The sequence below is a fragment of the Coregonus clupeaformis genome, chromosome 15 (genome assembly GCF_020615455.1).
Source record: "Coregonus clupeaformis isolate EN_2021a chromosome 15, ASM2061545v1, whole genome shotgun sequence".
Taxonomy (NCBI): Eukaryota; Metazoa; Chordata; class Actinopteri; order Salmoniformes; family Salmonidae; genus Coregonus; species Coregonus clupeaformis.
Window position 1 is genome coordinate 10535865 of NC_059206.1, and position 10000 is coordinate 10545864.

General features: G+C 43.8%; 1 protein-coding gene across 7 annotated transcripts in view; it reads left to right on the forward strand.

Annotated features, from left to right (window-relative positions):
• The first annotated feature begins 2236 nt into the window (after positions 1-2236).
• LOC121581840 (transcription factor 4) overlaps positions 2237-10000 on the forward strand; it is a 340785-nt gene continuing 333021 nt past the window's right edge. For 5 of the 7 annotated variants that reach the window (XM_045224976.1, XM_045224977.1, XM_045224981.1 and 2 more), the window contains exons 1-3: positions 4089-4249; positions 4533-4571; positions 6578-6647. In XM_045224976.1, the coding sequence (XP_045080911.1) occupies positions 4148-4249; positions 4533-4571; positions 6578-6647 (211 nt within the window). In that variant the 5' untranslated portion in view covers positions 4089-4147. The other 2 variants (XM_045224978.1, XM_045224979.1) reach the window with 2 other exon arrangements.

The window sequence follows — 10000 nt, forward strand, 5'->3', positions numbered from 1 at the left end:
AGACATTTACAGTCTCTCTCTCTCTAACAGCTTGGTACTTTTTCGCTGGTTACAGCACGGTGTGTACTTATCACTGATTAGCTAGAATCGTTTTCTCTCTTTACACCTGCTAGTTCCACAATGCTCCTCTTAAACCTTCCGGCAGACAATCAATCAACATCCTGTTTTCAGCACTTGTGGAATGTGTTCTATTCTGAGAATGTGTCTTGGACTTGCATAATATATCCACAAAATGGGCTAACATACTCCTCGCTAAAACCGTATCAGGATTTAACATACTCCTCGCTAAAACCATTTCAGGATTTAACATACTCCTCGCTAAAACCATTTCAGGATTTAACATACTCCTCGCTAAAACCATTTCAGGATTTAACATACTCCTCACTAAAGACTTTTTCAGGATTTAACATACTCCTCACTAAAAACCATTACAGGATTTAACATACTCCTCACTAAAACCCTTTCAGGATTTAACATACTCCTCACTAAAGACTTTTTCAGGATTTAACATACTCCTCACTAAAAACCATTACAGGATTTAACATACTCCTCACTAAAACCCTTTCAGGATTTAACATAGATAAACAAAAATAAACAAAAAATGCAAGTCTCTGAGTGTTTTTGAGAGAAATAACTTACTACTTCATTTAATCCTTGGAATGAAACACATTTTACGTGCACGTGGAGAAATATTCTATAAAATGTGCATGCAAAAATTGTGAAGAATATGAGACAATTTAATTAATTGCCAGGACTGTGCATGCTGTGACTATAGCCAGGCTTAGGAATTAGTACAAAAATACTAATACTAATTTGATCCCTAAGAGTGGTATGATACCCTAAGGTTACCCGTGTAATACCAGTGACCTACTGAAGTCCAACCCAAACTGTAATAAAGCACAGATTCAGTACAGCTCTTTGATTAAATCCCTCATCCTCCACGCAACCGCCCCAGCTCAGTGGTCAGTCAGTCCTGTGTGTCCCAAATGGCAGCCTATTCCCCTATATAGTGCACTACTTTTGACCAGAGCCCCATAAGGCTAGAACACTACATAGGAAATAGGGTGCCATTTGAGATGCACATAGTGTCTTTGTGATAAGACTAAAACAAATCTCTCCAAAATAGAATATTACATGGTAATAAGTGATAATAATAATTGTGATAAGTGATGTATCACAAAACAAACGTGATATCAACACCAGCATTGCACTGATGATAAAACCTGTAATCTTCTTTGAAAAGAGAGGAGCTCTCTCTCTCTCTGGATACATCCAAATGGTACCCTATATATATATATATATAGTTCCAATGTAGTGCACTACTGTTGACCAGGGCCAGCATTGAGCTATCATCAAAAGTAGTGCACTATATAGAGGATAGGGTGTCATTTGGGATGTGAGATGCACACTAGATTCTACATGCAGCTCGCTACAGGCTTATCAGCTTAGTGTGAGTCCTCAGCATCGTCTTAATAAGAAGCTAAAAGCTATTGGTTTTTAACATTATATGGTTAGTCTTTCATATAGTCCATCATCTGCCTCCCAAAAATTGGTTGACTCTGAAGATAATTTGACTTTTTTTTTTTTTTTTTTGTCATCTAAATTAAGGAGTTCAATTTAAATAAAAACAGCGTCAACATCGTTTTTGTTTAAAGCAATACACCACATAAATAAACAAAAGTGCTGAAAAAAAGTGAGGTTGGCTATGTGTGATGAGGAGAGGAGGCCAAACATTGACTACCACCACATCTCTCAGCCAAATACAGAATACACTTTTCACAGTGAAACAGATTTTATGAACTTGTACAACAAAATGTCAACAACTAATTTATAAACAAAAAATATTCTCCATCTTCAAAACATTTCTGATCAGCACCACTCAGTTTATTCTGGTCGACGTCACCGGGCTTGGAGGATGACGTACGTTCCCGGATGTGGACGAAACCAGCGAAAGTGGGTTGTCACTAGTTACCACAGCCACAAAGTATACATCGTAGAATTTAATGAAAACAAAAATGTGCTTTTTGGTCTGAATTTAATTTTAATTTAAGGTTAGCAGGCATAAGGTTAGCAGTGTGGTTCAGTTTATTGTCAAGGTTAGGCTTAGGTTTAGGTTAAAATCTGATTTTAAGATGATAAATTGTAGAAATAGGCGGGGTTTAGCCATGACTTTGTGTCTGTGGTAACTAGTGACGAACGCGACATTGATGCATGATCCTGTGTGACACACGCGACAATACTGAGCTAGACTAGAGCAATGGAAAGTAGACATCTAGCCTGGTAGCTAACTGCACAGGATCTGAAAACAAGCAAAACGGTCTAATTTAAGGCAGCCCCTGGATGTAGAACTACGTTTTGCTGCAAGTTGACCCTAACCGGAAAGCATATTTGTGTTTTCAAACAAATGTAGCCGCTAACATCGTAGAGAGGATAAAGATTTTGGATAGCTCTGCTAGCACAGGCAAAGTCGTCAGCTATCGCTGAGTTTACACATAGAGACCAAATAAAATATATACACTTTTGTGGACTACGTAAACATATCAAACCAAGGTAATTTTATTTTATTTTATTTTGATGTTGGTGCAACATCTTTACCACAAGGACAGTTAGCGAGATACCCCGTATGTGGATTGCATAAAACTATTTGTCAGCCAAGTTCGAATCGTTTCCCTTTCTGTGTCTGTCTGGCTGGCTTCTGTGTTTTTCTCCCGCATCGCAAGGTAGACAGACTGACAGCCGGTCTGCGAAAACTTTTCTATTGGGTTGCAGACTAAGACACCCATTGTCGATTGATCAATCAAACGTGTCACCCGTAGTTGGACGGTTCGGAGTTGTCATTTACAAACAGTTCATGTCCGTAGCTGTCCGTAGCTGTCCGTAGCTGTCCACCGCTACCCAAGCGCTTTTAAAACAGACAGGCACGGCTTCATGACAGTATTTCGCGACAAAACTTAGCCAGTCCACGTTAGCTGTGCTAGCCCCAGAGCTTTGAAAATAGGTCAAAAGGGTCGCTTCTTTTATATAACGTCAACAAATGTTACTTGCACGTTTCATCGCCTGTGATAGAATAGCATAGGCTACCTGTGTTGATGCCAAAACACAACTAGCCTATAGTCAAACTATATTTTGATACATTTTAGCTATAACGTTCGCTGTCTCGTCATCATCATTGAAGATTACCAGCAGTTACATGGTTGCAGGCATAACTCCACGATCATGTAGCAAGCAACTCAAGCCTAAATTTACACAAACGCATGCAACCCAGTGAACGAGTGAATATGGGCTTTGTTATCTTGTAATGACAAGATTTTTACAATTTTAAAATAGACTAGCTACTATCGAAATAAAAGTTATTTTCAATATAGGCCCGATATCCATAATGTGCCAACCAAGATTTTGGGTGGTTTGAGATGTTGACAGACAGATGTCGCGCCATTCTGTTGAACACAAATATATCGGCGTTCTAAACCAATCAATCAAATATATATATATCTTTTTTTAAAGGAATATCAATCACTTTTATTATTTCCCCCCTTGTAATGTACATTTTAACCCACCAAATACTGGCAGAAAAAAAGTGCAGGTATCGATATATTAAAAGGTAGCTAGGTGGCTGTAGAAACCAACGTTATTAGTCTACTATTCTGTGACACGCACATGGGGCTCAAACTCAGCTCAGTGGAAATTACAAATTAATAAAAGTCCTCAATGATCAAATTCCATTTAAAAAAGAGGATATTTACAAACGTTCTGTCATACTTTCACTGCCTGCGTTGGCTTGTTAACAAGTCCGTTTTGTATCAATTTTCCGCCGTCTTTATAGCGTTTATTTATTTATTTTTCTATGCACGGGATTGTCACTTCTTGATCTCCCAGGTAAACTGCGTTTTGCACAGCCAGAACTGGACTTTGGGAAACATTCGTATTTGTCTATTTCATTCATATAATTATTTTTAAAATCTAAACCTCCTGTTCCACAAGGATGCGTTGAAAGATAATAGATTTTAATGCAAAGTGAAATCTTGCGCGACTCCGGGTTCCCGGTCGTGTGTGGATTTTGAGGAAGATCTCATATAGTGTGAGTGATAAGGTCGGTCCCCTTCCTATCGGTGCGAGAACTGGCGTCCTCTGACCGAAATTTGTTTCCATGTTTTTAGGTTTGTGTGATTTTGCTAAAATGCATCACCAACAGCGAATGGCTGCCATAGGGACAGACAAAGAACTAAGCGACTTATTGGATTTCAGTGCGGTAAGCAATTGTTATAATATACCAATGACAAAACCAATGCACCGACCTATCGGCGACTGTTTACATTTTTTATTTGTATGGCATAGAAATACTCATGTTTTTGGTATTGTGAGGTAGGCTATTTCTTTAAAAGTGTTATTTTTTTCTGTACGTCTTTAACTCAAGGTAAACAATATGATTTAAAGAAAGTTAAATGAATTGTGGTTTTCTATTACTAAGTGTTTTTCCAAAAACATGTGCAGAGAAATATGATATTGCATTAGTAATTGTGTTGTTTCTATAGATGCGAAACAGCGATTTGAAAATGTTCCCAACATCAATGGTAGTATATCCCCTTTTAAGTATTTTTTTCTTGTTTCATTCTGTCCTAGAATAGAACATGTTGAATAAGTTTTGCTCCTTGTGTTTTTATGCATTCTAGTGACAGCTCTCTCTGTCAGTAGACCAGTCCCAGTCACAACTGCATGCGGGAGTAGCCCCATAAGATAACAAATAGTCGATGTTTTATAACACATCTGTTACCGGTACTTTCCCAATGTTTTTGTTTTTATTTAATGTTATGAACAACGTATAGTTAACTTTATTCCGACCAGTTCTAGTCGTGTCAAATATTGGTATTTTATAGAAACGCTTTATGTTCGGAAGTTTGGACAGAAAATGTGCCCTCGGTCATGTTTTCAGTAACCAATAATGCTCGTAATGCTTGGTCAACTTTGAGCTAGCTGTCTGAGAAAAATATAAAAAGCATTTTTTTATGTATCAGAAATAAATGTCATACTTGCTAAGCCAGACATTTGGTCCGTGTTTTTACAGTTAGGTAGACCTATTAAGAGCTACAGTTTTATATTGCTGTTGTTTCTGAGGAGTATGCTATAGGTACATTTTTCATACCCTAATTTAGGATATGGTATAGACTACACTACCAGGGCTTTAAGGATAGGGTATAGAATACACTACTATGGCTTTAAGGATAGGGTATAGACTACACTACCAGGGCTTTAAGGATAGGGTATAGACTACACTACCAGGGCTTTAAGGATAGGGTATAGAATACACTACCAGGGCTTTAAGGATAGGGTATAGACTACACTACCAGGGCTTTAAGGATAGGGTATAGACTACACTACCAGGGCTTTAAGGATAGGGTATAGACTACACTACCCGGGCTTTAAGGATAGGGTATAGAATACACTACTAGGGCTTTAAGGATAGGGTATAGAATACACTACCAGGGCTTTAAAGATAGGGTATAGAATACACTACCAGGGCTTTAAGGATAGGGTATAGAATACACTACTATGGCTTTAAGGATAGGGTATAGACTACACTACCAGGGCTTTAAGGATAGGGTATAGAATACACTACTATGGCTTTAAGGATAGGGTATAGACTACACTACCAGGGCTTTAAGGATAGGGTATAGAATACACTACTATGGCTTTAAGGATAGGGTATAGACTACACTACCAGGGCTTTAAGGATAGGGTATAGAATACACTACTATGGCTTTAAGGATACGGTATAGAATACACTACTAGGGCTTTAAGGATAGGGTATAGAATACACTACCAGGGCTTTAAGGATAGGGTATAGAATACACTACTAGGGCTTTAAGGATAGGGTATAGAATACACTACCAGGGCTTTAAGGATAGGGTATAGAATACACTACCAGGGCTTTAAGGATAGGGTATAGAATACATTACTAGGGCTTTAAGGATAGGGTATAGAATACACTACTAGGGCTTTAAGGATAGGGTATAGAATACACTACTAGGGCTTTAAGGATAGGGTATAGAATACACTACTAGGGCTTTAAGGATAGGGTATAGAATACACTACCAGGGCTTTAAGGATAGGGTATAGAATACACTACTAGGGCTTTAAGGATAGGGTATAGAATACACTACTAGGGCTTTAAGGATAGGGTATAGAATACACTACCAGGGCTTTAAGGATAGGGTATAGAATACACTACTAGGGCTTTAAGGATAGGGTATAGAATACACTACTAGGGCTTTAAGGATAGGGTATAGAATACACTACCAGGGCAATATGGATGTCCCCATGTAGCATATACAGTAGGGATAGTCCATCAGGGAATTACCAGTACAGTACAGGTGTGTGCAGCTCCCTATTGAAATTGGCTTGTGTTCCCACCATAGACCATGCTAATGATAGTATTAGAAAAGTCATAATATGTATTGTAGCTTAATTAGCTGATTTCACGAAAACACTACATGCTATTATTGATTGATTGATTTATTATTTAACTTTCAAACAATAAGATTCTCTCTTGTAAAGGAGCCTACTAATTGTTTTCTTTCAGATGTTCTCGCCTCCTGTTAGTGGTAAAAACGGACCGACCTCCCTGGGAAGTGGACATTTTGCAGGCTCAAGTATGTCAAATCTCAACTAATTTAAATAACACAATTACAGTTGTGGATATTGCATATGTTGTTTAACATACCATTGTTACCATTTTTTTGCATCACATTTGTTCTCTTACAAGTTCAAATATATTATTTGAGATGTCATTTCCCACTGGGCACACTCTGGTTGAATCAACGTTGTTTCCACGTCATTTCAATGAAATTCCGTTGAACCAACGTGGAATAGACGTTGAATTGACGTCCGTGCCCAGTGGGTTAGCTTTGTGTATCAGATATTACATTGTACACACACACACACACACACACACACACACACACACACACACACACACACACACACACACACACACACACACACACACACACACACACACACAATTAAACATACATCATACGCTATTATTAAACCCTTTCAGGTTGTGAATATCTCTGTTGGTATTGACTGTGATAGCAGTGGGATTACATGTGCTGTAGTACATTGATTTGTTCACACGTCTTTGGACCTCCCACTCAGCAGCCCATAGCTGAGAAAGCGTGATGTGTCTTTAAGCGTCAGGCCTCAATGAAGACTCCTCTTTGGGTATTAACAGCAGGTGTAGCACGCCAGTGTCAGTTCTACTGCATGCAGTTCAGCTACGCCGGCCATATTTCTGTGGGTTGAAAGAGAGCGATGCTGAAGCATATATCTTTTTTTTTTATGCTGTTGTCGTTTTGTAGGCCCATGTGGTTTTGCGGTTCACTATTTTGTCTCTGTAGCACGGTGGCAGACATGTTGGTGTTTTGGAATTGACTTTGCGTTGTCATTCCTCTCTGTAGGTAGGTCATTTCATGTGGCTTTGTAGCATCATTTGTTTGTCGTCATATTCCAATGCACCAAATATATCAAGATTTTTAATTTCTAAACACACCTGCTATGGCAACATACCAGTGGATATTGTAATTGTGGATGTGTTAAAGCGCAGTGGATGTGCAAAAAAGGAATACATGTAAAAAATATATATATCTCTTTAGATGTTTTCTGAAAGGAGAGAAGAGATTCTGGCATGGAAAGTGTCCTGGTTTTTGGAGGTGTTGAATGAGTCAGTTCCTAACTTAGACCATGCTGCTGAAGCACTGCTTCCTGTTTCTAAGGAGGCCACTGCTTCCTGTCTCTAAGGAGGCCACTGCTTCCTGTCTCTAAGGAGGCCATTGCTTCCTGTCTCTAAGGAGGCCACTGCTTCCTGTCTCTAAGGAGGCCACTGCTTCCTGTCTCTAAGGAGGCCACTGATTCCTGTATCTAAGGAGGCCACTTGTCACGGACGTCGAGGAGTGAAGGAGACCAAGGCGCAGCGAGTGAAAAGAACATGTTGACTTTATTACTTAAAGCAACCAAAAACAACAAACCAAAGCGACGAATGTGAAGTCCAATAGTGACAATGACTAAACAGGAACAATAACCCACAAAGACAAAGTGAAAACACCCAGTATATATATGGCTCCCAATCAGAGATAACGAGCCGACAGCTGACACTCGTTACCTCCGATTGGGAGTCATATGACTACACAGCCAACATACCCAAAACACAACAAAACGAACACACCCTGACTCAACATACAAAGTCCCAGAGCCAGAGTGTGACAGTACCCCCCCCTAAAGGCGCGGACTGCGACCGCGCCTCAATCCAGGCTAAACAAGGGAGGGCTGGGCGGGCATACCTCCTCGGCGGTGGCTCTGGCTCGGCCTAGACCACCACCCCACCATAGTCACTCCCCGCTTACGTCGCCTCCTCCATATGACCACCCCCAACTAAACCCCCACTGGATTAAGGGGCGGCACCGGACTAAGGCAGCACCGGACTAAGGGGCAGCACCGGACTAAGGAACAGTACCTGACTAAGGGGCAGCACCGGCCTAAATGGCGGATCCTGGCTGGCTGGCTCTGGCGGATCCTGGCTGGACGGCTCTGGCGGATCCTGGCTGGCGGAAGGCTCTGGCTGATCCTGTCTGGCAGAAGGCTCTGGCTGATCCTGTCTGGCAGAAGGCTCTGGCTGATCCTGTCTGGCAGAAGGCTCTGGCTGCTCCTGTCTGGCGGAAGGCTCTGGCTGCTCCTGTCTGGCGGAAGGCTCTGGCTGCTCCTGTCTGGCGGAAGGCTCGGGCTGATCCTGTCTGGCGGAAGGCTCTGGCTGATCCTGTCTGGCGGAAGGCTCTGGCTGATCCTGTCTGGCGGAAGGCTCTGGCTGCTCCTGTCTGGCGGAGAGCTCTAGCGGCTCCGATCTGGCGGACGGCTCTGAAGGCTCATGGCAGACGGGCGGCTTTGCAGGCTCAGTACAGACGGGCAGTTCAGACGGCGTTGGGCAGACGGGCAGTTCAGGCGCCGTTGGGCAGACGGGCAGTTCAGACGGCGTTGGGCAGACGGACAGTTCAGGCGCCGTTGGGCAGACGGGCAGTTCAGACGGCGTTGGGCAGACGGACAGTTCAGGCCCCGTTGGGCAGACGGCAGACTCTGGCCGTCTGAGGCGCACCGTCGACCTGGTGCGTGGTGCCGGAACTGGAGGTACCGGGCTGAGGACACGCATCTCAGGGCTAGTGCGGGGAGAAGCAACAGGGCATGCTAGGCCCTGGGGACGCACCGTAGGCCTAGTGCGGAGAGCAGGAACAGGCCGGGCTGGGCTGGCGACGCGCACCGTATCCCTGGTGCGAGAGGCCGGAACAGGCCGGGCCGGGCTGGCGGCGCACCGTATCCCTGGTGCGTGGAGTAGGAACAGGCCAGGCTGGGCTGGCGACGCGCACCGTATCCCTGGTGCGAGTGGCCGAACAGGCCGGGCCGGGCTGGCGGCGCACCGTATCCCTGGTGCGTGGGTAGGAACAGGCCGGGCTGGGCTGGCGACGCGCACCGTATCCCTGGTGCGAGTGGCCGGAACAGGCCGGGCCGGGCTGGCGAAGCGCACCGTATCCCTGGTGCGAGTGGCCGGAACAGGCCGGGCTGGGCTGGCGAAGCGCACCGTATCCCTGGTGCGAGTGGCCGGAACAGGCCGGGCTGGGCTGGCGACGCGCACCGTAGGCTTCGTATGAGGCTCAGGAACAGGCCGGGCTGGGCTGGCGACGCGCACCGTACACTTAGTGCGAGGGGCCGGAACAGGCCGTACCGTACTGGGGACACACACTACTGGCTGTACCTCGGGATTAGGAACGGGCCGGACCGGACTGGATACACCTCAGTCTCTCACGCCGTGCCTCTACATCTCCTTTCCCTACTTTTGGCCAGTGACCCCCTTAACCTGGTAGCCTCCTGAATCCGTCCCTTCTCTGCCTCCGTCAGCCCCCTTAACCTGGTAGCCTTCTGTATCTGCCTTGTGGCAGCCTCCTGCTGCTCAGTCGCC